The 25,936-nt window shown below is 50.9% G+C and overlaps 6 protein-coding genes and 1 pseudogene across 11 annotated transcripts in view; 5 read left to right on the plus strand and 2 right to left on the minus strand.

The window, feature by feature from the left end:
* LOC119843336 (butyrophilin subfamily 1 member A1-like) overlaps positions 1-25,936 on the plus strand; it is a 1,931,986-nt gene that overhangs the window by 835,184 nt on the left and 1,070,866 nt on the right. The window lies entirely within an intron of this gene.
* LOC119843287 (zinc finger protein 850-like) overlaps positions 1-25,936 on the minus strand; it is a 1,467,609-nt gene that overhangs the window by 244,441 nt on the left and 1,197,232 nt on the right. The gene's annotated exons all lie outside the window — the stretch shown is intronic.
* Positions 1-25,936, minus strand: part of LOC119843319 (zinc finger protein RFP-like) — a 555,398-nt gene that overhangs the window by 169,008 nt on the left and 360,454 nt on the right. The gene's annotated exons all lie outside the window — the stretch shown is intronic.
* LOC119843364 overlaps positions 1-25,936 on the plus strand; it is a 68,738-nt pseudogene that overhangs the window by 40,448 nt on the left and 2,354 nt on the right.
* LOC119843341 (E3 ubiquitin-protein ligase TRIM7-like) overlaps positions 1-25,936 on the plus strand; it is a 430,179-nt gene that overhangs the window by 23,805 nt on the left and 380,438 nt on the right. The window lies entirely within an intron of this gene.
* LOC122456603 lies at positions 418-3,628 on the plus strand. Its single transcript, XM_043497008.1, has 5 exons — positions 418-1,127; positions 1,605-1,702; positions 2,047-2,169; positions 2,668-2,747; positions 3,180-3,628. The coding sequence occupies exons 1-5, from the start codon at positions 620-622 to the stop codon at positions 3,367-3,369; spliced, it is 999 nt and encodes a 332-aa protein (XP_043352943.1). The 5' UTR covers positions 418-619; the 3' UTR covers positions 3,370-3,628.
* On the plus strand, positions 4,469-9,917 carry LOC122456616 (maestro heat-like repeat family member 5). Of its 5 annotated transcripts, XM_043497112.1 has the most exons (8): positions 4,469-4,561; positions 5,340-5,444; positions 5,843-5,978; positions 6,198-6,292; positions 7,702-7,854; positions 8,752-8,899; positions 9,329-9,479; positions 9,744-9,917. In XM_043497112.1, the coding sequence occupies exons 1-6, from the start codon at positions 4,481-4,483 to the stop codon at positions 8,845-8,847; spliced, it is 666 nt and encodes a 221-aa protein (XP_043353047.1). In that variant the 5' UTR covers positions 4,469-4,480; the 3' UTR covers positions 8,848-8,899; positions 9,329-9,479; positions 9,744-9,917. The 5 variants fall into 5 exon arrangements, with proteins under 5 accessions (XP_043353047.1, XP_043353049.1, XP_043353051.1 ...); XM_043497114.1 differs by lacking the exon at positions 9,329-9,479; XM_043497116.1 differs by lacking the exon at positions 7,702-7,854.

A 25,936-nucleotide genomic window follows, 5' to 3' on the forward strand; every position in this document is an offset into this window, starting at 1 on the left:
GTTTCATTTGCAAACAGTCCCCAAAACCCCTCACTCTCAGACTGGGCAGGGGCTTCTCCAGAGCTGTCGCCAATGTGTTTGGAAAGGTTCCAGCAATGGGGCTCCCGGCTCTTCCCTTGTGTGACACTGTTCCCCAGGCTGAGAGTCTCCGAGCTGGGCCAGACCCTGTGAGCTGCTGAGCCTGGAAATCAATGGGGAACGAGGAGGGTCCTGCTCTTCCTGTGCCTCGGGTCTTTGTGACTTTGACGTGGGGAATGGTTTCCCAGGAGAAGTCCGGACTCCTGGGTTCTGTTCCTTCTCTTGCCTGGGCCGGAGTGTGGCCTGGGACGACAGGAGGGACTGCTTGTCCAGAGTAACCGATGGTCTTTGGGACTGACCCCATTGCTTGAAAAGGATGAGACTTCCTGGATATTGCAGCAGCAAGGATGACGAGGGGGAATGTTGGCAGTAGATCATGCAATGAACTCCTGCCAGTGTGTGTCGATGGCACTCCCTGCGCTCCTGTGGGGGGAGAAGGGGCTGCTGTGGTTGGAGCAGGGATGAGGAGGGACGGAAAAGGCCCATGAGTGAAAGGCTGTCTTGAGCCCAGAGTCATACCTGCTCCCCGCTCGGTTCCAGGATGGCCAGGCTCCTGAGGATGTTCAGAAAGAAGGCTCTGCAGGTGGCCCCAGAGCCTGAGGGAAGCAGCTGCCATCTTCCCAAGGGGCAGAGCAACCCCTGCGTCCCCGCTGGCGGGGAAGCAGCTCCCGTCCAGGCCAGAAGGTGGAAGTGCCCAGCCTTCTGGAAAACGAAACCAGCTTCCAGCGCAGGCGCCGAGCTGGGAGAGGCTCCGACCAGGCCCAAATGGAGCTGGCCCAGGATGCGGTTTCGCAGACAGGACCCAGCCCAGGAGGGGCGCCGGGCAGGGTGGCTCTGGGGCTTGTTGTGTGGGCAGCAGCAGCCCCAGGAGCCCAGCCCTCATTCCCATCAGGAGGCATTGCCCTGCCTGGTCACTGAGGACATTCCAGCCTCCTCAGGCCAGGAGGTGGAAGGTCCCTGTCCCAGCACCGGCAGCTCAGCATGGGACAGCAGCAGCCCCTGGGACTCTGGCAGCAGCGAGGCCGATGGACGCCACTGCTTTGTTCCACGTGAGGAGCCAGGCTGGGCTCAGGGAGGGGTGAGGGCGGGGATGTGAACACCCTGGGCCCAGACACTCTCCCACCGATATGGCGGGGGTGGGGGGGTGGTCGTCCCCAGTCCAGGTGTCTGGCCTGAGCCACGCGAACCCCACTGACAGCAGCAGCAGTCACACAGCTGCTCCTTCAGCAAGGGGAACTGGGGGTGGGGGCATCAAGAGCTGCTGTCACTTTGGTCCTTGCTGCTCCGGGGCTGGGGGAGTAGGCACCTCCCATGGAGTCAGCTGGACAGTGGAGGGGAGGCTCTCCTATGGGCTTCTGAAGCTGTTGAGGGCTGAAGACATCCCTGAGAGGGAGGTTTGGGGCCCATTCTGCCCTGGGTGCCTGAGGTGAGAAGGGGGGTCTTTAATCCTGCTCTGCCCACCACGCCCCTGTCCTTCCCCCAAGTGGCAGCAGGCATCACCCTGTTACCTTCTCTCCCTGGTGCAGGGACCACCTGGGATTCGGAGCTGGAGGAAGGGGTGGACATGGCCACAGATGAAGCTGCTCTCAAGGTCATCAGAGAGCAGCTCCAGTACAGAGAAAAGGTACCTGGGCTGGAACCAAGATTGTCCTGTCCCTTCCCAGCATCCCCAGCCCCTGCCGAGGATCTTGTCCCTCATGATCCACCACCCCTAATGGGGCTCTTTTACATCCATGATGTGGGACGCCCAAGATGGGGGTGTTTGTCCCACAACAGCCAAGGTCTTCCCCCACAGGCACTGTCCCAGTTCCTGATCCTGCTTGTGTAGGAGTCGTGGGGGATTTGGACAATAGGCAGGTCCCCACAATCCCCCATTAAGGCCTGAGCCCTGGAGCTGGTGTGGGTGGTGCAGGAAGGTCCCTAACTAACAGGTTCTCTCTCGCTATACCCCACTCCTGGTGGGTACAGGATGAGGGGCAGCAGCTCCTGTTCCTGCAGGCCATCTACCCCACATGTCTGGCTGCACGGGAGAGAGGGGAGGACACTCTGGAGCCGCGCTACTGCAAGGCGGCTGTGGTGAAGAGGATTGTGGTGAGTGAGACACGTCATACCATACGGCAACTGGAGGGAGGAGAGAGACATAGGATTGGCAGGGGTATCGCCGGGCTAATGGGTGGGGGCTGGATGGTGTTGGAGGGGGCAGCAGAGGGCAGGGATTGCTGGGGAGAAGACTGGGAAGAAGAGAAGGGAGAAATTCTGAGATTGGTCAGCAGTGGGCAGTGGGGGAATTGTGGGGCTGGAGAGCAGCTGAGACTGGGGGACAAGGAATCCTATGAGCCCAGCTCGGTAGTCGGGATGGTGCTGAATGGGGGCAGTTTTGACAGGCAGGAGGAAAGAAGGGGATTGGGACTGAGCTGGGCAGGAATCCTGGAAGGGGAGAAGGTGGATGGGCAGGAAGGAATCGGAGGGGCGGGAAGTAGTGGGGGATCCTGCTGGCCAAGTGGAGCGCTGGCTGTGTAATCTCCTCACTGGGAGGTGTCAGTAGGGCCTGAATCTCACAGGCTCCTTTGTTTCCTTCGTGTTTCACAGGAGCTCATCGAGGAGCTTCCCGATGACTCTCCACCCAGCGCCATCCTCGCCAGCTCCCTGGCTGCAGTGGGCAACCTCAGGTACCGAGATAGCCCCACCCCCCTGCCGGCTTCCCTAACCCCAGTGCTGCTCAGGCCCAAGGCTGGGAGTCACTGTCCCTCCCACTCCCTCATCACCTCCCAAGAGTGGCACCTCTGGCAGAGATGGTGGGGTGGGAAGATTCACTCTCTCCTGGCTGGACTGTTCTTTTCACTCCAATAAGATTACGGGGGCCTTGAGGAGGGGCTCACTCCTGGGCTCAGATACAGGAGGGGCAGCAGGCTCCAGGGAACAGGAGCTATTCCTGTCCTACCACTGTCAGTCTGTGATGCCTTGGCCTTGTCATTCCCTAGCTCAGTGCCTCAGTTTCCATTCTCGCCACCTGCGCCTATATCCCTGTGGTTTCATGTCCATGTTGGCAACAATCCCACCTCCTACTGCACAGTCTAATACCAGCTCCTCTCTCTTGCCAGCACCATGAAACCTGCCCTTGAGCCAGACCTAGAGACCCATCTCTTGCAAGCTGCCCTTCACTCAGTCTTCACCCTGGGCACGGAGAAGGACACCACCCACATCCAGGTACATCCTCCTCCTCCATCCTCCAACTCTTCCAGAGTGGTCCTTGGTCCCTACTCCCTTGATTCGCTGGAGCTCCAGATTTAGGGGTGGGGTAGGCAGAGATGGAACAAGCTGCAGGGTTGGATCGTTCCCTCCAGCAGGGAAGAGATTACCCCTCCCTGGGGGAAATTCCTTTCTTTCTTTCTTTCTTTCTTTCTTTCTTTCTTTCTTTCTTTCTTTCTTATGCCATGTTTTGCCCAGCAGCCCAGCTTCCATCAATAGCAACTTGGCTGTTTCATACTCTTCTGCCTAAAAAGCCCTCTGCAGAGACCTGCTAAGCTCATGGATCAAAGATCCAGGTGTCATCAATTCTTGCTAATTGCCTGCAGTGGGATGTGAATGAGAGAGGCCAGGATGTGTATTTGGGAGTCTCCCCAGTGTTTCCCAGAGACCCCTCTTCCCATCCTGTGGCAGGTGTAGGTCCAGTTTGCCTAACGCTGACCCATGAAATATATCAGAGGGATAAATACAGGAGAGGGAGAGGAATTATTTAAGCTCAACACCAATGTGGACACAAGAACAAATGGGTATAAACTGGTCACCAGGAAGTTTAGACTTGAAATCAGATGAAGGTTTTTAACCATCAGAGGAGTGAAGTTTTGGAATAGCCTTCCAAGGGAAGCAGTGGGGGCAAAAGATCTATCTGGTTTTAAGATTCTACTTGATAAGTTTATGGAGGAGATGGTATGATGGGATAATGGGATTTTGGTAAGTAATTGATCTTTAAATATTCAGGGTAAATAGGCCAAATCCCCTGAGATGGGATATTAGATGGATGGGATCTGAGTTACCCAGGAAAGAATTTTCTGTAGTATCTGGCTGGTGAATCTTTCCCATATGCTCAGGGTTTAGCTGATCGCCATATTTGGGGTTGGGAAGGAATTTTCCTCCAGGGCAGATTGGAGAGGCCCTGGAGTTTTTTGGCCTTCCTCTGTAGCATGGGGCAAGGTTGACTTGAGGGAGGCTTCTCTGCTCCTTGAAGTCTTTAAACCATGATTTAAGGACTTCAATAGCTCAGACATGGGTGAGGTTTTTCATAGGAGTGGGTGGGTGAGATTCTGTGGCCTGCGCTGTGCAGGAGGTCGGACTAGATGATCAGAATGGTCCCTTCTGACCTTAGTATCTATGAATCTATTTGCAGGCTCTGTACAAAGTCATGCTAGAGGCCCTGGATGCCATGCTGAGGAACCTGCTGGCAGAGTCCCCAGACACAGACAGGCTCCACTACATCTTGGAGGTGAGCCCCAGAAGGAGGGGTGGGGCCATTTACCTTAACTCTTTGCGGGACTGGTAAGGAGAGACTAGAAGATCCATTTTCTACTCTGACCTCCTAGCTGGGTCCCCAGTGGGCCGTCCTTGGTTGGGGAGGTCAGTGCAATGCAGTGTCAGGTCCTTCCTTCTTGAGGGACAGAGGAAGGAGCTGGGCCTTCAAGCCAGAGCTCTGCCTGGTTCTTTTGAGCACAAACCATAGGGCCCCTGGCTGTCTTGGGGAGTGAGAGTCTGAAAACCCACCCTTCCCCCACCCCTCCAACACACACACACACACACACCATGAGATTTGGGAGATGGTTCTCAGAGAAGAGGCACACACTCCTTCCTAGAGAAACAGGAGGACCCCAGGGAATCAGCCCTTCCCTCTGAGATGCTCTGAAATTCCTGGTGGGATTGTACTCTCTGTCACTCCCTACATCCCCCCCCAAGGATTTTAGCAGCAGGGAAGGGCACGGGTTCAGTCTCCTTTCTGGTGAACTGTTCAGGACTCAGGAGTTCTGGGAGGATGGGACCAGCCCTGACCCCGAACATTGTCCCAATCTAGAGAGACGCTTACTAGTTGTGACCTGCAGGATACAAGCTGCGTCCTGGAGGAAAGAATCCCCTTCTAAAGCTCTGCCATCAACGACTCAGATCTTCCCCGCTGCGCAGAATGTCTCAGGCCCCTGGGGCTGGGGCATGGGACTCATTTGCAAAGCACGTGCACCTGGCCATTGAGTCTGACCTGCCTCCTTTCCCCACAGCACATCAACTTGTGGACCGTGTCCAGGGTGTCCCAGGAGAGAGCCAGAGCCATCAGGAGCAGCACAGCCCTGCTGAGATACACAGTCACCCTCCCTGAGTTTGACGTAAGTGACCTCTGACCCCAGCTTCCTGGCTCCAGGCGGAGGCGGGCTGGCTCCAAGGAGCTGTAGGATCGGCTGCTGCAGGGGCTGTGGCTTAGGAGTGTTCTTCATGGGGAGGCAGAGTCAAAGCAGGGATTGAGCTAGGCTTGAGTCAAGTTCTTCTTGTCCTGGTTAAGTGTTGTCCCTGGGCCTTTAAGGGGACCATGCTTCAACCCCTGCTTGGGATCCTGAAGCAGCTCCTGGCTCCCTTGGCAGCAGAGCAAATGAAGGGTCTAGCTCAAGCTCCTCTCCCCCAGCATCCCCTGCAGAGGGGCTAAGGGGAAGGAGCCTTCTGGCCCAGAGAGGACAAGGAGCTAACAGGAAAATGCTGATGGAGTCCCCATTCCTCTCCCTTCCATTAGATCTCAGCCGAGTTCCCGAGGCTGGGTCACCATGTGGCACAGCTGGCCCTGTTTGTCATTGACCCAGACAAGGACATCAGCCGGCAGGCCAGGGAGGGGACTTACCGGCTCTACCAGCTGCTGCTCCAACAGAGGGGTAAGGAACCCCACTGGGACAAGGAACCCAATAGGGGACTGAGAGTGACCACAGGTGGATAATGGGACCCCAGACAATTCCTCTCAGACTGGCCTCAACTGGAGGACAAGTCTCTCTCTGCTTCTGTTCGTCTCACTCCACTGTGCAGCCACCAATGGGATTGGAAGGACACAGAATGATAAAAGTGTCTCTCTCTCTCTCTCTCTCTCTCTCTTCCAGGGCTGAGCATATATGAGGCAGAAGATCTGTGGTGCTACGACTGGCACCAGGACAGCAGGCTCCTGGCTTACAAGAACACAGCCAGGGTGGGGGAGGTAAGGACACTGCGCCAGGGCATGACACAGCTCAGGGAGTGGGTCTGGCTGGGTTCCCTGCAGTGGATGCCTCCTGGAGACGGGAAAAGAGTCCACTCCTTATTTCCAGCTCAGAGTTTTTCATCCAGCAACCAGTGGGACAGGCTGGTGCTAAAGGTCTCACATTGGAACCTCGCTAGTTGCCATGATTTGAGTGTCTTGCACGGATCCATTGCTGTGTGACATAAGGAGAATCCCTAGGTGGGTGAGTTAATATAGGATTATGGCTCTGGGTGTCTCTCTGTTCCTTATCCCCCCACTTGATCCCCAAGTGTCTGAGAGGAGAGCACTGGGTCAGTCAGTCACTATTGCTTGATCAGACCCTTGTTTAATTCCCTGCACCCTGTAGAAGCAGAGAAAGGAGGTAGGGTTTGCTCAATTCCATTGCCAGTCAGGAAGCAGAATGCCCCAACCTGGGAACTGGATAGGGGACACAGTGAGCTCCAGAGCCAATATGGACCACATGCGCCCCCCTCATGTCTCCAGACCTGGCCAGGAAATGGCAGAGTATCTGGACCTCAGCCACTGTTCCAAAGAAGCACATTGTCACTATGGAAAATCAAAGACCCCCACGTCTCACAACTGTGGTGAGAATATCCAAACCTTTGAACACACCATAACACAGTGCCCCCAGACTGGAGTCAAAAGTGAATTGGGTGATTTCCACAACATGACAGAGGAGGCCTTGGAATGGCTCCTGGATCCATCTACAGTGCATCTACAGAATGCTGCTCTACAGACGCCCCGTGAGAGAGACTGTGTGAGCTTGTCCCACCTCCCACAAGCTGAATTGCTGCCGCAGAAGAAAAGTGTCTGTGATTGGGGCTGGGACATGAGTCTCCTTGTCCTTGTCCGGATGCAGGTTGGATTCCCCTTTGAAGAAACCAAGGAGCTGCAGAGGCCATACCCAGTGACTAGAGAAAGCACTAAGTTGGCGGGAAGAGACCTTTGGTCTGTCAACTCCAACCCCCTCCACTCCCCCACATGCAGACTCCTCTAGCCACCGAGGTGTGGGAAATCTCTCTGCTGGAAGCAACACAGGGTCCCCTGTCATCTCTGTACACTGCACAGTAGAGTGGGCCTGCTCACACACATTAGAGATCCATTTCCAGCCCTTCCTGGCCCCTTCGATAAATGGCTCTCCGGAAAGAGCCACTGGAGGCTTTGGTCCCTAAGCATCTTCAACCTTTTAATAAAGCGGCTTCCCTGAGCCCTGGGACCCTGAAAGCCTCCTGGGGAATGAATTGGCTTGGCTGCAGCAGCTCTCTTACCCTCCCTTTGGGGCACTGGACGGTGATGCCATTGTATGGCCAGGACTTGGAGGCTGGCTCTGGGCAATCTGCTAGAGCCTCGTGTCCTCTTGGTTTTAGGTCTTTGGAAAATTCTTCTCCCACGGGCAGAAAAGATCCTTCCTCCAGACAGCAGTGCTGGCCATCCACGACCCCCTGCTGCGTGTCAGCCAGGCTGGGCTGGTGCTAGTCTACTCCCTCCTGGGGGAAGCCCAGAAACTGATGGGGGACACGGTAAGCAGCTGCAATAGACTCAGGAGCTTGGGGTGGGGCCCAAGGCCTCATTCTCATCCTATTGCCATTCGCTGGCCTGGTGGCAAGGAGCCTAGTGGGGACTTCTGGACTTCATGGATTTCTGTTCTTAGCATGTGGTGCTCTGCTATCGCTCCTGGGAAGGGCAGGAGAGTCCCCTAAGTGCCCTCTGAGAACCTTTCCTGCCCCACAGAGCTGCACCCATTTCCCCATGGCCTAGGGTCCATGTCACCCGAACCACCATCTAGAGTTGCTCCCATCCCTGGCAGCCTGGGAGGCCAAGGACTGACGGGTGATGGCAACTGACCAGGAAGGGCTGAGGCACATGGGCGTGGGAAGCTGGTCTTGCTGCTGGTAGGGCTGGTCCCGCTCTAGAGACAATGGGAGGATTCAGTCAGCAGGGGCTGCTGACCTGCCCCGTTCACCAGGGCTGCCATCCTGTGTCTTCAGCTTTTGTCACTGGGGTGACTTGGGGAAAGTCTCTCCCCATCCCACTTCACAGCTGCCAGAATCCCTCCTGCCCGCCCCCCGCCACCCTTCTAAAGCCCCCTCCCTGCCCGACCTGGGTGGGGATGGAGGTAGGGGTGGAGAAGAGGGTTCTATGAACTTGAGCGGTGTCCCCAGGTGGATTGGAGGTGGAACAGCTGTCAGGGGCACTGATGGGGAGGTGGCAGGAGCTCACCCTACAAGGAGGAGGGTTGGCACTGGAGGTCACTAGAGAGGACAGCAAGCCTCCATCGGGGGATCAGGAGGGTGAATCCACCACTCAGACATGAGCAGCTGCTGGGTGGAAATGATGGTGCTGGTTCCAGGTGCCCTTAATCCTCCCTGATTCCTGGGGAGTGTCTCAGTCTCTGACATGTTCTCGTTCCCCTGCAGCACGAGGATGTCACAGCCAAGGTGATGTGCCAGCTCCACATCATCCGGCACTTGCGCCAGATGCCCGAGGCGCTGCAAGGGCTGTACCTCATCTGATGCTCTTAAAGGTTCCCCTCCCATGTTCAGCAACTCCTGCTCCCTGCTGCAGGTACTGCTCTGTCTCACTGTAAATGGGGGGCTAGTGGAAGTGGAAATGGAGGCCACTGGCACTCACAGAAACTCTCTCCCCTCTTTGTGGAGCTGGGTCCTTCCCTCGGCCCCCCAAATTCCTTCATGTGGGGCAGGAGCTCTTTCCCTCACACCCATACCCCTCCCCTCTTTCCTTGATCTGACCCCCATCCAATTCCCCGTGCTCCCAGGCAGAGATCTTCCTGCCCCATATAGCGCAGAAGGACCTTTGTGTCAGGGCTACACACTGTCTGCCCAACTGAAGCTCAGGAAGCTCCACATTTGAGGAGGTGAGGATGGGATAGAGGCTCAAGATGCTTCATCTCCTGCCCTTTATTCTTCCTTAGGTCTTTCTATGGGCTCTGAGAGTGTGACATGAATAGGAGCCTCCTCCCCTCCTGTATTCTAGGCCCTGGGGTGTGTGACAGCCTCCCAGATGGGTGCAATCAGAAGCTGAGCCACCTCAAGGAACAGTGGGGACAGGTCACCTTGTCCTAGGAAACCAAGCAGTGCTAGTTCTCAAAGAGAACTGAGAGGGAAGACCCCACTCCCTCATGGAGGTAAGAGCCATTTACTTCTTTGGGCATATGGGTCTCTTGGGGGAGAAATGGGATCCCTGCAGCATAGCCGGGCTGGGAGCTTCCCCCATACCTGGGACAGAGACATCTCCATCAATGTGCCACCCTTGTTTTTTTCCTAGCAAAAGGCTCCCCAGAGATCTCCTCAAACCTGTTCTCCTGGGAGCATTTTCGGGAGGAGGCTCCTGTCCCTCAGTCTCCAACTCCATCATGCAGTCTCATTCATATAACATTTCTGCTCTTCAGCTCCACTTCCCGCAGCAGGACAAACGAACCTTCAGCTCCTAGAGAACGGACTCTGACCTCCTTCTGATCAGCAATGGGGTTTCACCATCCCCTCAACAAAGCTGTCAGCGGGGCTGGACTGGATTTTAAGGAGGAGGGTATCTAACAAGGTGGTTTGGCCTGTGGCTGCAAAGCTTGGGGCTAGGCCAAATTGAGACCAAGTGAGCCCCACCTGAGAGGAAACAAGGGAAAACAGCAGCAAAACTACAGAAGCAGAGCGAGCTGTTCAGTAGACAGCCTTGGGCCATAACCTGGAGTCCAGGGTAGGACTGAGTTCTCTCACCGTCCCTAAGGAAGGGGACACAGAAGACCATAGAAACCTAAGAAGGGCAGACAGAGCCAAAATCAGGCTAAGGAAGAGCTCCCCATGAGGGTGGAAGGCCTTGTTTCTGTTCAAGACATTTTGGGACTTGGTTTGGAAGGAGCACACCCAGGAAGGAGTGGACTAAAGGACAGTCACCTGGTTGGAGGGCTGAGTTCCCAGCCAACAAACTGCAAGAGTGAGTCTCAACGAGGTTGCTAGCCCAGCTAGAAAGCTGTGACACGAGGCCTGGCCAGGATGTAGCGGTGAGTGAACTCTGGTACACACCTGCTTCCATTCTGGAAACAGCCTGGTATTGGAGAGTGGGTGGGGAGAGCAGGGCGATGGGAGGGGTTCCTGAGGCTGGGGTAGGGAGGAAGCTGTGGGGCTGGGAGGGGAAGGACATGGCCCAGCTTGTGGGAGGGATCCTGCTGGCTGTGTGTGGAGCACTGTGTAGCCTCTTCTCTGGGAAGTTCCCTTGGGTCAGTGGGGCTGAATCTCTCCTGCTCCTTTGTTCTCTTCGGGCTTCACAGGAGATGTCTGGTGAACTGCCCTTGGACTCTGTGCCCAGCACTGCTCAGAAATTATTCACAACCTTCAAAAAGACAGGGCACAGCTCAGCCAGTTAGGTAGGCTGGAGACTCGAACACACAACACTGAGGTGGTTTGGGAAGCACAGTAACAAAGAAGAGATTTAAGTGATACTAAGGAAGAGAAAGAGACAAATTTCAACCAGACAAAGAAAACACAACATACTTTGTAGTGACGAAAACTGAATCTTAACGAGTCACTATCTTTGCCTTAGCAGTTGCCAGACTAACATCTCAGCTTTCCTAACAGACCTTCTTTGATGTCCCTGTATGGTACAAAACTTCTCTGTCAAATCCGCTGATTTGACTGCTTCGTCTTTTGGTTTCAGACTCTCCCCAGTTCTCCTTCTGGGGTCCTGGACCCTGATTGTAACATCTCTCTTCCAGTCTCTGGCCCAGCCTCTTACACAGATGTGTGCTGCAGCCAGCCCAGTGAAGGGAGCAGTGAGGACAAATGATCTCATCCTGTCAGACCAAGCAACAGGGGTCCCATTGAGGCTGAGATGGAGGATCCCAGGCATCTCCTGGAGGTAAGAACTGTCCACTTTTCAGGATGCTTGGGGCTGTTGCAACAAAGAGGAGGCTCCTCTTACATAGCCTATTTGTTATCATGACTGTTTTTTTTTTCCCCATTTTTCCTGTGGTTTTGCATCTGGGATCCTGGAGATGGTTTCCTGCAGGTTTGAGCAGGGAGAGATCACTCACTGTTATGACCCATGGGTCATTAACCCAGGTCTGCAGGGCTCCTGGGAGCAGCCACACTCCAGCAAGCCACCTGGAAGCCTACGAAAAACTGCTTAGCTAGGACTTACTAAGTGCAGACCCAGTTTGAGGCTCCATCCCAGAGGCCTATTGGCAGAGTCCCAGAGCAGTTAATCAGCCTCCGGGACCTCCTTAAAGCAGCAGCAGGAACCAAGAAGCTGTCTGAACAGCTGAACTCCTCCCCACCTCTGGACTGTGTGTTAGCTGTTCCTACTCCCACTCCCCAGGCTTGATTTCCTGGCATCCTGACTTGGGGTGACTCATCTGATTTGAGGTTCTGAACACAGTTTGGTCTTTTGCTTCTGCCCTTCCAGTATCCTGACCCAGCTGACTCTCGACTCCTGTCTTGTGAGTGTGGACTCTGCCTCTGACCACTAGGTCTGGCTGCCCATGACCCGGCCATGACACTGACTTTTCTTCAATTCCTCCAATGCCCTTTTCTGCTCTCCAGCTCTGCTTTCCCAGCAAGACACACCGATCCCTTGGCTCCCAGAGTCCTGCTTGCCGGCTATTCAAGGGCTGAGGGGTAGTGCTTGTATTGCCCCCTCCCCCACCACAGCTGCTTTTCCTAGGGGAATCTCCAGAGCGCAGAGGAGAATCAGTCCTGGCAGGAATTCAGGAAGTCACAGAAGGGACGTTCTGCTAAGTTCCCTCTGCAGTGCCACTGTCTGAGACCATTAGGAGTGGGTGCCAAGTGACTGTGCCGGCAGCTCCTTGAGAGACTCCTAGGGGCAGGATAATCGTGTTTCACGGTGACCTCGGAAAGCCATGCAAAGGGTGCAGCATTGAAGAGACTCTCCTGCCGTCACCAAGGGTTTCTGTTCTCCTGCACAGTCAGACAGTGGGGCCAGGTTGCGGAATGTGGAAGAGCTGTTTGGTGATGAGTTGGAGGATTCACCATACAGGCGGCAGCAGCTGCAGATCCTGGAGTCCCTTTGGTAGGGTTACCATGCATCGGGATTTTCCGGACATGTCCAGCTTTTTGGGTTTTCAATAGCCATCGGGGAGGAATTAGTGAAACTCTGAAAAGGTCCGGGATTTGCCTCCCAATGCAGAGCGCGGCGCGGCATGGCTGACGGGGCGGCCGGGCCAGATTGAGTCGCTCGCATCGGGGCCTCCCGCAGCCAGAGCCCCTCCCCTGCTGCCCCCCTCCCCTGCAGCCTCAGTAAGCCGCGCTGGCAGCGCTCCACACACCAGACACACGGCTCTGAGCAGCATGGTAAGGGGGCCAGGGAGTTGGAGAAGGGGCATGGGGTCCCAAGAGACAGTCAGGGGACAGGAGCAGGAGGAGTTGGAGGGATCAAGGGTTCTGGAAGGGGCTTGTCAGGAGGAAGGGGTGTGGAGAGGGGTCGGGGCAGTCAAGAGATGGGGGGGGTTGGATGGGGCGGAGTTTCTGGGAGGGCAGTCAGGGGACAGGGAGTGGTTGATAGGTGTGGGAGACCAGGGGGTCTGTCAGGGGTCGGGTGTGTGGATAGGGGGCAGGGTAGTCAGCCGACAGCTAGCGGGTGGAATTCTAGGGGGGGCAGTTAAGGTGGGAGGGTCTAAGGAGGGGGCAGTCAGAGACAAGGAGAAGGAAGGCTTAGATAGGGGATGAAGTCCCAGGGAGCGGTTAGGGGCAGGGGTCCCGGGAGGGAGCGATCAGGGGACAAGGAGCAGGGGGGTCGGATGGGTTGGCAGTTCTGTGGGGGACATTCAGGGGGCAGGAAGTGGGAAGGAGTGGATAGGGGGCAGGGCTACCACTCCCCCGCCATGGAGTGTCCTCTTTTTTGAAAGTTCAAATATGGTAACCCTACCCTATGAGCCAAGCCTCCACTCCTGACAGTTCAAGCTAACCTCCCCCTGTTCTCAGTGAGTCTTTGGCTTTGGCTGCTGGGCCTGCCTGCTGAGACGGAGGACTCAGTATTTCCATCAGGCAGCTCAGTTGCAAATGCAACCATCCAAAGAAGTGAAGAATGGAAGGGAAAGAGCAAAGCTGGACCATCCACTGAGCTCCTGCAATCAAGTGAGCACAGCCTGGGAAAGAAGAGGGAAAGCTCAAAGGTGGCTGGTGGCTGCAGGGAGTCAGAGGAGGAGAAATAAATAGTTAATGATGAATCCTACGGGCTTTGTCTTGTGTGGTGAAGGGTTTAAAATAGGTCTAGTTACTATCACATTAAACTTTAAAATCGCTGTGTATGATTGAAGGGCAAGTCTAGAAAGATAAGAGGTCATTCTAGGAGCCTCAAGTCTCAGATTCTGTCACTATTGCCTGCTTCGACCTGCTGATCTCAACCCAACACATCCCTCAGGTGGTAGCAGTGGTGAGCTACCATTGAGAGACACAAAACAAAGAAGTCAGAATGGAGTTCTCCCCACTCCTTCTTGCTCTGACTCAGGGGTACAGTCCTTGCTGAGTGCATTCACCCCCTGCTCTGATTTGGGGTGCCATCCCTACTTCTGCAATCCACTGCCCTTCATTTCCACCGTAGCTCAATGCAAAATCCATTCCTTCCCTCCCTCTCTATCTTCACAGATTGATGTGACCGTGATGGCAAGCCCCAATTACACACTAGTGCCTTGCCTAGAGAGTGGGGCACTGTCATTGCAGTATGCACTTGTTTCACGAAGCCGGGAATCTTGTTGCCAGGTGAACCTCCTGGAGGTGGGGAGATGCTGTAGTGCTCGAGGTAGCAAGAGTGGAGTGTTGTGGTTTGCTTCCTTCAGTCAGCCATGGTGATTTCACACTCCTCGTACTGCCCTGGGTATGGTGAGGAAAACACACTGCCCTGTGGGATATTTCCCAGGAGTGGCGGCTTGGCTGGCTCCTGGCTCAGGTTGTGTGGCTGTCACAGGCTGGGGTTAGCTCACTGTGGCACACGAAATATAGTGACTGGAGGCTGGTGCCCGCTGTAATCCCTGTGGACTGCAAGTCTCAGTCTCGTGTCACTTTGGGTTAAAGAGGGGCAAAGCTGGGAGTCCGTTTCCCTGTGACATCACGTCCCGCAACAAAATTTGCTGGAGGATACAGGAGACTGGTGCAAAGCTCCTTCATAATGAAAACCTGTCCTGCAGTATCCAGGGTGTGGGTAGGACCTTGTGCAAACTCCCAGCACTTTCTGCTGTTGCCTTATTCCCACGCAGTCCGTTCCAGGCGTTCTGCCAAGTGAACGACCATACAGCAGTTAAACAGAGCTCAGAGGGGAGCCTTCTTTTAGCAGAGCCCATTGAACAACTTCTGTGTTCCTGGGGGCGGCGCTCCCAGCATCTTGGTTCAGGATGCTGCAATCAGAGGCTGCCTCTGGGGTGTGAGCCTGTAGACAGAGTGGGGACAGACAGATGCCATGTGACTTGGTTGACAGTTGAGCAGAGCAGCCTGCACCAGGTAAGAGGGAAGTTTGATTGCTCCATACACGGGGGGAGGGGTTATTTGTTAAGACTCAGGCCTAATTGATGTCAGGCGGGGGTGTCCGGCGTCAGGGAAGGGGTCCCAGCTCCAAGCTATGCGCCTCGACACAACCACCCACCCTCCCTCGTGTGTGTGTGTGTGGGGGGGGCTCAAAGTAACCCTTGAACAAGCATCATGCTCAACAACCGCACAAGGCTTTTATCTAACCCAGACAAGCCAGGAGCAGACCCAGGTCAGGATCTCTAGCCGGGGGCTCACACACTCCCTCCCCCCTGGCATAGCATAGACCAAAACTGCTCTTCCCTTGCCCCAACTGGCTAGACACACACAGAGCCTCTGCCCTGCGCCAATGAGGGGGCCAGGGAAGGGGAAGGAGCTCTCTCCCCAGCTGCACACTGATGCTGTATGGGATAGGAGCAGGAGGGATGCATTGATTCAGGCTGGGAGGGTGGTAGTCACTGCAGGGGGCCTTTGTTCCCTCCTCCTCAGCGATTTAAAATTGAGGTTTATTGGCAAGGACCAGCTCACCGCCCAGCAAGCTGTCTTTGAGAGGAACCTAAACCTGTTCACTCCAGGGCAGCTGTCCCAGCATTTCCTGGACAAGGAGCCCTCAATGCAGGCTCTGCCGGGCCTCAGGCATCGCGGGTGGTTCTCTCTAAGTGCAGCAGCCACTGAAATTCCCTCCCAGGTCTCCCTCTGCACTGGGTAACACTTGGGTCTTCTGCACAATGGCAGGGGTGGATGGTGGTGAGGGGGGTGGGGTGTTAAGATTTTGCTCCAAAAGAAGAAAGTGAAGGGAAGTACAGAGAGGTATTGAATCAGGTTGGGGTCCAGTGCCCACCCACCTCCAACCCCTCCGTCCCTGCGCTGGTCCCAGGATGAGTCCGTGAAGTGCATCCGAACAGACACTGGACCCAGAGGTAGCCCGTCAGGGGATGCAAAAGCCTAACTAGAATAAAGTGATCGTTAAGGTCTGGTGTCTGCTTAGTTTTGGGGGGCTGGGAGGACCATCACTGCACAGACTGGATTCCCAGGTTCCCAAGGGCTGCAGCATTAGGATCCATGGCTGTAAAATGGAGAGACTGAGTTTACATATGGCCACTGCTCCCTCGCTCAGCAGAAATACCAAATGTGAGTCAGACCAATTTAACTGAAAAGTTTCTGATGTCAGAATTGCCTGATTCTCCTGGGCTGGCTGCCAATTTCAGGCTTAGAACTGCAGCCAAGAACTCAGAGATCATTGGCACGGCTGGGTTGGCTCAGAGCACAGGCCCTCACTCGCAGGGAGGCGGGCCGGGGAAGGGGAAGGAGCTCTCTCGCCAGCTGCACACAGGACACTGATGCTATATGTGATAGGAGCAGGAGGGATGCATTGATTCAGGCTAGGGAGGGTGGCAGTCACTGCAGGGGGCTTTCGCTCCTTCCTCAGCTACTCAAAATTGAGTTTCATTGGCAAGGACCAACCCACTGCTCCGTCCCTGGGGAGAGAATCCAACCCTGGCTCCAGGTCTGGGACACAGACACCCAGCTCAGCCTGTGTCCCTGAGGTGGGGTGTGGGGTGGGGAATATTCCACTGTGGACCCTGAGATCAGCCTCTCCAGCCTCAGATAGCACCGTCTCTATGACCCTGGAGATTGCTTTGGGTCTCAACTCTGTGAAACCTCTGCACGGTCAAACCATAGAGAGCATTCAGTGAGCGAGGTAGAGAAGCTGATCTCATTGCCCCAGGCATTGTGCAGCCCGTTTTCCACTGTCCTGTATGATCCAGGAGGACTCTGGGGATCCTGGGTCAGACTGTGTCACTCAGACATGGGGGGAACAGCCCACTGGGCTTGAAAAAATGGGCTTCTCTAGCCACAGTCACCCTAGCCCCTATGGCCTGGAGCATTCCCATCTACCCAGCCTTCTGGCTCATCTCTATGACCTGGGACAACTCCTGTCCACCCAACCTTTGAGCTCTATGATCTCTGGAAGCCCCTCCCCTTTTCTATTTGCAGCACCAGGAGGGAGAAGGGAGGGGGAGGGGGAGGGGAGGGGAGGAAGAACCCCTGGAACCGCAGGAGTAGGGGAGGGGCCCTGAGGGGAGATGTGGGAGCCTCCACCTTCTCCCCAAAACACTAATTAATTTATTCTGTGTCCCTGTCACCCCACATCTGCCTGTCCCCCAGTGCAGCTGTAAATTCGTAACAGGAACGTATGGTAAAAACATCCACAAATTAGTGTTTCTATAACAAAGGCTGGTATTTCCCTTTCCTACCAGGACCATCATATGATAACGCTGAATACAATCTTTGCTGTTTCACATTCATTGCACCAGCTGCAGTACAAAGGGGGCATTTACCTGCTGATTAAAGTCATTAGAGGTAAAATCCTGAGCACAGATGGACCCGGACACTCAGCTGAGACAATTTATTGCTTAGGGTAAAAATTGAAAGACTTCACTAACACGGTAACTTCTGGACCGACTTTATCTCCTAGGGACCGTGTAACTACCGAGGAGTTTCTAGCACATTCAGGCGATAGCTAGAGTTCTCCCATCTCCCCCTCCCTTGGGCTTGTAAGCTGAGTCTGTGCTCTGTCCAGGAGGAACTGTGCTGTATCAATCTGAGCACAGGACGAAGGATCCCCCGGGTTGTAGTTCCTGCTCTGTGCCTTTGGGTCAAACCCACCCACATCCTGGGGAGCCAGTGCAACCCCAACCCTGACTTCACCCCAAACCTGGGGCTGCACGGTGGCGAAGCAGCCCCCGTGCTCCATGGATGGGGGAACCCAGCACTGCCAACTAGTGCAGAAGGGCTGTATTCAGCCTTCTAATGTTGGAGTCTTATGGGGTGGCTCTAGGATGGGAGTGGGTTTCACCTTCCTAACTCCCCTGTGCTTTATCTGCAGAGATCCCAGTTGCTAGAATAAAGTCAATTTCACTCGAGGTGACTGACCAAGTCACTTAGGAATTGATCCAAAGACCTTTGAAGCGATTGGGAATCTTTCCACTGATTTCAAAGGGGAACCAGATCAATTCATTAAGAACTATGCCCAGCTTCTGGAAAACAGAGGCTAGGGACACCGTCCCAGCCCATCCTGGATAATAGCCATTGATGGATCTCTCCTCCAGGTACTTATCTAGTTCTTTTCTGAACTCTGTTATAGTCTTGGTATTCAACATCCCCTGGCAAACAGTTCCACAGGTTATGTGTTGTGTGAAGAAATAATTTATTTTGTTTGTTTCAAACCTGCTGTCTATTCATTTCATTTGGGGACCCCAGTTCTTGTGTTCTGAGAAGGAATAAATAACAACACTTCCTTATTTACTTTCTCCACACCAGTCACGATTTTATAGATCTCTATCATAGCCCCTCCCTTAGTCATCCCTTTTCCAAGCTGAAAAGTCCCAGTTTTATTAACTTGTTCTCATATGGAACTGTTCAATACCCCTAATCATTTTTGTTGCCCTTTTCTGTACCTTTTCCAATTCCAATAAATCTTTTTTGAGATGTGGTGACCAGATCTGCACACAGTGTAGTTACTGGAAAGGATTCCATGGCTGTCTCACTGAAGGAGGTGCAAAGGAGTAGTTAGAGATGTGTGCACGGGAGATCAGTCGCAGGTCTTTAGATTTTGCTCTCTCTGTGGCTAGTGTGCTGGATATGTCTAGTAACATGTAGAAGGAATTGGTGCTTTGCTTTGGAGTGGGTCAGGAACCAGAACATTCTTTTTGTGAGAAATTCCCTTTTTATTTTTTGTACTGAATCAGAATGAAAAAACACCTTCCTGCAACACTACGTATAAATTAATAATTTGGGGTGAACTGAAATGTTTCATTTCACTAAAATTGTACAGTTCTATTCTGCTTTTGACTTTTTCATTGTATATTATAGTTGATAATGTATAATTGATGATATAATGTAAAATAAACTTTAAGACAAAGTTGTTTCAAACTGAAAAACCAAAAGGGAACATTTTAACCTTGTGACCATGGTATAAATACCAAGGTCAGGGCAGGCTGCAAAAGGAGAACAGATTCTCCCATAATTGGTGGATAACACTGAAATTAGACTCACCAACCTGTCACAAACTGCTCCAGATCCCCCAAATTGGTTATCAAGAAGCTGAAAAAAAGAAATCACAGAGCCCGCTTTACTGCATTCCAGTTGTCTGATTCCCAATCAGCACCTAGGTCCAGTACAGCGAGACGTTATCTGAAACTCTCCTCACTATAGAAAATGTTTTTCCGAACCCCAAAGGGTCAGCCAAATTACCAGTTCAATATTAGTTTGGATCTTACCCAAAATACCACATGCCAGACAATCCTTTAGTATCTAAAACTAAAGGTTTATTATAAAAGAAAAGAAAAGAACAAAGGAAGAGTTGTTAAATGGTAAAGCAATCAGGTAGCAGTACTGGTGAGTTTGCTGTCTCGAGAGTCCCTCTGAAACACATCCACAACTTAGATAGGTCATTCAGTCCTTTGTTCAGAGCTTCAGTTTGTAGAGAAGTTGCTCGAGGTAGGAAGCAGGATTATTGAAGTCAAAACATATTCCATACAGTGTCACAAATTTTATTGAAATGCTTCATTGAAAAAAATCATTCAAGTGGACACATTCCCATGGAAAGTTTTGGATTTCAACAAAATGGCATTTTTTGAAAAAAAAAAATATATATATCTTTTTAAATAGTCAATTTCACGGTTTCAGGTGTTCAGGTGTAATCGTGGGAGTCCCAACCCAAAAGGGAGTCATGGGGGCGTGTCACAAGGTTATTCTAGGGGAGTTGTGAGACTGCTATCCTTACTTCTGTGCTGCTGCTGGCAGGGGCTCTATCTTGAGAGCTGGGCAACCGGAGAACAGTGGCTGCTGGCCAGGGCCAGCACCACCTCCGGCAGCAGCGCAGAAGTCAGGGTTGTAGGGTATGGGGGGTGGGGTTACCATGCCTCTGGGTGTTCCTGGAAGCCTTCCACCTTGGTTGAGGACTGACAGCTGGGGCTGCAACCTCTCTGCCCTGGTCAGGGGCTGACAGCCACTCTCACTTCTGCACTGCCTTCAGAGCTGGGCTCACAGTCAGCAGCCACAGAGCTTCCTGAAGCCGGGAGAGGTTCCCGGAGGTGGGTGTGACTCTGATCCAGCTTTGGGAGTGGCCCTGCAGGGGACTAGAAAGACTCTTCCTCCCCAGACAGGGCCAGGGACTAGCAGCTGGCACCCAGTGCATGATAGGAGCCCCCAGCTGGGTGCCCGCTGTAACGATGCTGCCTTTGGTGGGACCCAACTGAGAGTGCCAATTCAGGACAAATTGCTTAAAGCAGGGCAGTTACAGCCCAAGGCCTGGGGTTCTTTTGCACACCAAGGCAAATCAAACCAGCCAAACAGAGAAGACTTTAGTTTTACCCCACTGGCTAACCACAAGTCACACAAGCAATTCCCTTAGACATTCCAGTTTCCCAGTATCACCACCAGTGCCACTTGTTATGGGGATGAATGGTTATGAAAACCAATACCCCAGTAAAAGGAAAAAGGTTCTCCCGATCCCAAAGGACCAACCCCAGGTCAATATACAAATCAGAGCTTATCCACAAATCACGCTGTTGCCAATCCTTTAGAATCTAAAATCTAAAGGTTTATTCATGAAAGGAAAAAGTTATAGATGAGAGCTAGAATTGGTTAAATGGAATCAATTACATACCGTAATGGCAAAGTTCTTGGTTCAGGCTTGTAGCAGTAATGGAATAAACTGCAGGCTCAAATCAAGTCTCTGGAGTACATCCACAGCTGGGATAAGGTCTTTCAGTCCTTGGTTCAGAGCTTCAGTTTGTAGCAAATTCCCTCCAGAGGCAAGAAGCAGGATTGAAGACAAGATGGAGCAGCTGCAGCAGCCTTTTATACTCTGTTGCCATGTGGTCTCTGCTTTCTTTGTCCTCAAGACAAGCTGTCCTGCACATGGCATAGAAAAACTTTAGAGTTCTGTCCATAGGCATGTCCCTGCATGGGTTGCTGAGTCACAAGGTGTATCTGCCTTCTCTCAATGGGTCAATTGTATAGCTGATGGTCCTTAATGGGCCATCAAGCAGGCTAGGCAGAGCTGACACCAACTTGTCTGGGGTGTCACCCACAAGCATAGCACAAGTTTGAAATACAGACCGTATAGAGCCAGTACTTATAACTTTAAATACAAAAATGATACATGCATACAGATAGCATAATCATAACCAGCAAACCATAATCTTGTCTTAGACACCTTATTTGACCCCCTTTATACAAGATTTGGTGCCACTACAGGACCTTGGTTGCAACAATGATCTATACAGTCCCAGTTTGTGTCAATAATGTCACACCCCCAGCCCTGCCCCTCCACAACAATACCCAGATTTCATGGGGGAGATCAGATTTCACACTCCTTGACCTGTTTTTTACAGTGTTGAATTTGGTAGGGTCCTGCTCATCACACTTCAATCAAAGATTCTTTTCAATCTACAAAAACAAACAGCATGAGACCAAACCCAGAAAAGAAATGCCTAATGACTGTGCCAAATTCAATCAGCCCATTTCTGACAAGAAGGAAATAAAACTATATTCCTCTCTGGTCTCTTTCCTGCACTAGAAGCCATGGCAGCTGAAAATCCAGCAAAAAATCTTCAGGATGAAGTGATCTGTCCCATCTGTCTGCAGTATTTTAAAGATCTGGTGTCTCTAGACTGTGATCACAATTTCTGCTGAGCCTGCAACACCCAGTGCTGGGGGGGATTCACTACACACATCTCTTGCCCTCAGTGCAGAGAGAGCTTTGGGAAACTCACCTTCCTCCAGCACTGGGGAGACCTAAAGGTTAGACAGGCCTCTGGGTAAAGGGAGTGGGAACGAGGACTCAGATCCTTTTGCTATCCGATTCCATGGGGGTGGTGTATAAGCCAGGAAAGTTCCCCACAATAGCAGGACCAATCCCCTGCTTACACAGTGGAGAACAGGGACCATAGTAAGTTTTACACTATCTCAATGAACTCTTTTCAGAGTAGCAGCCCTGTTAGTCTGTATCCACAAAAAGAAAAGGAGGACTTGTGGCACCTTAGAGACTAACAAATTTATTTGAGCATAAGCTTTCGTGATGCATCCGATGAAGTGAGCTGTAGCTCACGAAAGGTTATGCTCAAATAATTTTGTTAGTCTAAGGTGCCACAAGTACTCCTTTTCTTTAATGAACTCTGGAGTCTTTGCTCAGGTGGAACTCCAGTTGTAGCCACTTATGCTTCTATCTTACCCCACATTTACTATTTGGGAAGAGGGGCCATTAATACTTGATCTAGTTCCTGGCCCTGACCTGAAGTGAGAGGAAGTAAATGCAAAGTTGCCAGATTCAAATTCTCACTTTTTTAAAGGCTCCATTCGATTTCTCTGCCACAGTCACTTCTCTGGGTGCTCAAATGTTTGAAGCAGTGAAGTCAAGGGGACTGAGAGAACTCACACGCACACAGGTAAGCACATTCTAAACTGTTTCCAGGATCCTTATCCTCAAAACAAAGCTCCCAAAGAAGGATGAGATTTTCAAAAAAGCACCTGAGGGAGTGAGGCGCACAAGTCCTATTGACTTTGAATGGGATCTGTGCACGAAATGCCCTTTAGTACTTTTGAAAATACTGCCCACAAATAATTAATCACAGACCAAAAAGGGCATAGTTTGGAGTGAAGATTGTGGCTACATGTCTTGCTTATGTTTACTTTACGTGAATTAAGGAAGAAATCAAGGAGATTCCAGCTGAATTGTGTGTCCAAATCCCTTGGATTGGAGGCTTTGAAAAATTCTCAGAAGATTGACAAATCATCGGTGAATCATCACTTAGAACATGATAGCCCCATGTCAAGCTAGGAAAGGGGATGAGAGTACTTGACACAACTAGATAATCTATGGAAAGGCTCATGTGATGTCCCTGTGGATTAAGACTGCTTGAAAATTTTGTGAGTTTTGATGGAAAATTCGGGTTTGGATTAAACTAATATTTTTACAAAAAGTGTCGCTTTCCATTTTTAAAATTGTTTTAAATAAAATGCTTATAAATAAAAAAAAATAAAAAATGGGTATGCAAATACAGTGTCCCATGGGAGATGCAGTATGGTTGCTTCATGTCCCCATTTTATTGTGTGGGCTAGGTTCCCCAGATGGACTTCATCTGCCATGATGCATCATGGCCATGGGACTTCCATGATGCAATGCCTCACCAAGAGGAGAGACCCTGGTGCATCATGGGAGATATATTCTTATCAGGGACCTCAGTCTGCATAGGAGAATGGAAGCATGAGAAAACTGAGCAACAAGTCCTGGCAGGTACCACAGTGGTGTTTCCAAATTGAAATATTTGGGGTTTTAGCCAAAATATTTCCGTATTCAATTTTTCACTGAACATTGGAATTTTCCAAGGGGGGGGGAGGTACATGTTCTTATCCTCTCTACTTCTCCAAAGTGATTTTCATGAGAAATGTATATGCTGATTTGATTCTTGAAGTAATGTGTAGTGAGCAGTGTAGTTACTGGAAAGTGTTCCATGGCTGTCTCACTGAAGGAGGTGAAAAGAAGTAGCTAGAAATGTGGGCACAGAAGTTCAGTCACAGGTGTTTTGGTGTTGCTGTCCATGTGGCTCGAGTGCTGGATATGCCTAGTAACGTATGGAAGGAATTGGTGCTTTGCATTGGAATGGTGCAGGAACCAGAATGTCCATTTTGTGGGAAATTCCATTTTTTTATATTGAATCAGAATGAAAAAAAAAAAACCTTTCTGCAACACTAAATAAAAATTAATAACTTGGGGTGAGTTGAAATGTTTCATTTCAATCAAATTGTACAGTTCTAGTCTGATTTTGACTTTTTCCATTTTATATAAGAGAAATTTTCAAACAAAGTTGCATCAAATTGAAAAGCCAGATGGGAAAATTTTAACCTTATTGAAATGCTTCACTGAAAAAAAAATCATCTTCCAAGTGGACACATTCCCATGGAAGGTTTCAGAGTAGCAGCCATGTTAGTCTGTATTTGCAAAAAGAAAAGGAGTACTTGGGGCATCTTAGAGACTAACAAATTTATTAGAGCATAAGCTTTCGTGAGCTACAGCTCACTTCATCGGATGCATTCGGTGGAAAATACAGTGGGGAGATTTATATATACACACACACACACACACACACACACACACACACACACACACACGAGAACATGAAACAATGGGTTTTATCATACACACTGTAAGGAGACTGATCACTTAAGATGAGCTATTACCAGCGGGGGGAGGGGGGGGAGGGAAAACCTTTTGTGGTGATAATCAAGATGGGCCATTTCCAGCAGTTAACAAGAACATTTGAGGAACAGTGGGGGGTGGGGTGGATGGGAGAAATAACATGGGGAAATAGTTTTACTTTGTGTAATGACCCATCCACTCCCAGTCTCTATTCAAGCCTAAGTTAATTGTATCCAGTTTGCAAATTAATTCCAATTCAGCAGTCTCTTGTTGGAGTCTGTTTTTGAAGTTTTTTTGTTGAAGGATAGCCAATCTTAGGACTGTAATTGAGTGACTTGAGAGATTGAAGTGTTCTCCGACTGGTTTTTGAATGTTATAATTCTTGACATCTGATTTGTTTCCATTTATTCTTTTACGTAGAGACTGTCCAGTTTGACCAATGTACATGGCAGAGGGGCATTGCTGGCACATGATGGCATATATCACATTGGTAGATGTGCAGGTGAACGAGGCTCTGATAGTATGGCTGATGTGACTAGGCCCTATGATGGTGTCCCCTGAATAGATATGGATCGTGTGGTGTGATCTGGATGAAAGCTAGAGGCATGTAGGTAGGATTAGCGGTCAGTAGGTTTCCGATATAGGGTGGTGTTTATGTGACCATTGCGTATTAGCACCGTAGTGTCCAGGAAGTGGATCTCTTGTGTGGACTGGTCCAGGCTGAGGTTGATGGTGGGATGGAAATTGTAGAAATCATGGTGGAATTCCTCAAGGGCTTCTCTGATAATCAAGGTGGGCCATTGACAAGAATGTCTGAGGATTCAAAAACTAGTTGGAGAACGCTTCAATCTCTCTGGTCACTTGATTACAGATCTAAAAGTGGCAATACTTCAACAAAAAAAATTTCAAAAACAGACTCAAATGAGAGACTGCTTAATTGGATTTGATTTGCAAACTGGATACAATTAACTTAGGCTTGAATAGAGACTGGGAGTGGATGGGTCATTACACAAAGTAAAACTATTTTCCCATGTTATTTCCCTCCCTCCCCCCCACTGTTCCTCAGACATTCTTGTCAACTGTTGGAAATGGCCCACCTTGATTATCACCACAAAAGGTTTTCTTCCTTCCCCCCACCCTCCTTACCTGCTGGTAATAGCTCAGCTTAAGTGGTCACTCTCCTTACAGTGTGTATGGTAATACCTATTGTTTCATGTTCTCTGTGTGTGTATATAAATCTCCCCACTGTATTTTCCACTGAATGCATCCGATGAAGTGAGCTGTAGCTTACGAAAGCTTATGCTCAAATAAATGTGTTAGTCTCTAAGGTGCCACAAGTACTCCTTTTCTTTTTGCAAATACAGACTAACACGGCTGCTACTCTGAAACCTGTCATTATGCAAGGAACTGAATTTAGCCATATGGAGTGGAAATCTATCAACTTTATGAAAAAACTCATACAGATACAGACAGACATCATCTTCCTTTCCAAATGCAAACAGATGGACATCATACCAAAGGGACTGAAGGTAAAAAATCCATTACAATCTACATACTACACAGACTATGCTGACAGCTTGTGCCACACGCTCTCAAAGAAACTGCGGAACTACCTGATCAACATCCTCTACAGCAAACAGGGAAAGATTAAGAATGAGCTCTCAAAACTGGATACTCTCATAAAAAAAACAACCTTCCACACAAACTTCCTCATGGCTGGACTTTACAAAAAGTAGACAAGCCATTTACAACACACACTTTGTTTCTCTACAAAAGAAAAAGGACACTAAACTATCTAAACTACTACATGCCACAAGGGGCCACAACAGTGGTTCCCTTAACCCATCCAGCAATATTGTTAATCTATCCAACTATACTCTTAGCCTAGCAGAAGAATCTGTCCTATCT

The sequence above is a fragment of the Dermochelys coriacea genome, chromosome 14, assembly GCF_009764565.3.
Source record: "Dermochelys coriacea isolate rDerCor1 chromosome 14, rDerCor1.pri.v4, whole genome shotgun sequence".
NCBI classification, from domain to species: domain Eukaryota; kingdom Metazoa; phylum Chordata; order Testudines; family Dermochelyidae; genus Dermochelys; species Dermochelys coriacea.

What these genes read in the sequence shown, in the direction of transcription:
- LOC122456603 (XM_043497008.1), top strand. Translation starts at nt 620, where the DNA reads ATGGCCAGGCTCCTGAGGATGTTCAGAAAGAAGGCTCTGCAGGTGGCC. An exon ending in ACGCCACTGCTTTGTTCCAC is followed by an intron (nt 1,128 to 1,604) that starts GTGAGGAGCCAG and finishes TCCCTGGTGCAG; the next exon opens with GGACCACCTGGGATTCGGAG. An exon ending in AGCTCCAGTACAGAGAAAAG is followed by an intron (nt 1,703 to 2,046) that starts GTACCTGGGCTG and finishes TGGTGGGTACAG; the next exon opens with GATGAGGGGCAGCAGCTCCT.
- LOC122456616 (XM_043497112.1), top strand. Translation starts at nt 4,481, where the DNA reads ATGCTAGAGGCCCTGGATGCCATGCTGAGGAACCTGCTGGCAGAGTCC. An exon ending in GGCTCCACTACATCTTGGAG is followed by an intron (nt 4,562 to 5,339) that starts GTGAGCCCCAGA and finishes CTTTCCCCACAG; the next exon opens with CACATCAACTTGTGGACCGT. An exon ending in TCACCCTCCCTGAGTTTGAC is followed by an intron (nt 5,445 to 5,842) that starts GTAAGTGACCTC and finishes CCCTTCCATTAG; the next exon opens with ATCTCAGCCGAGTTCCCGAG.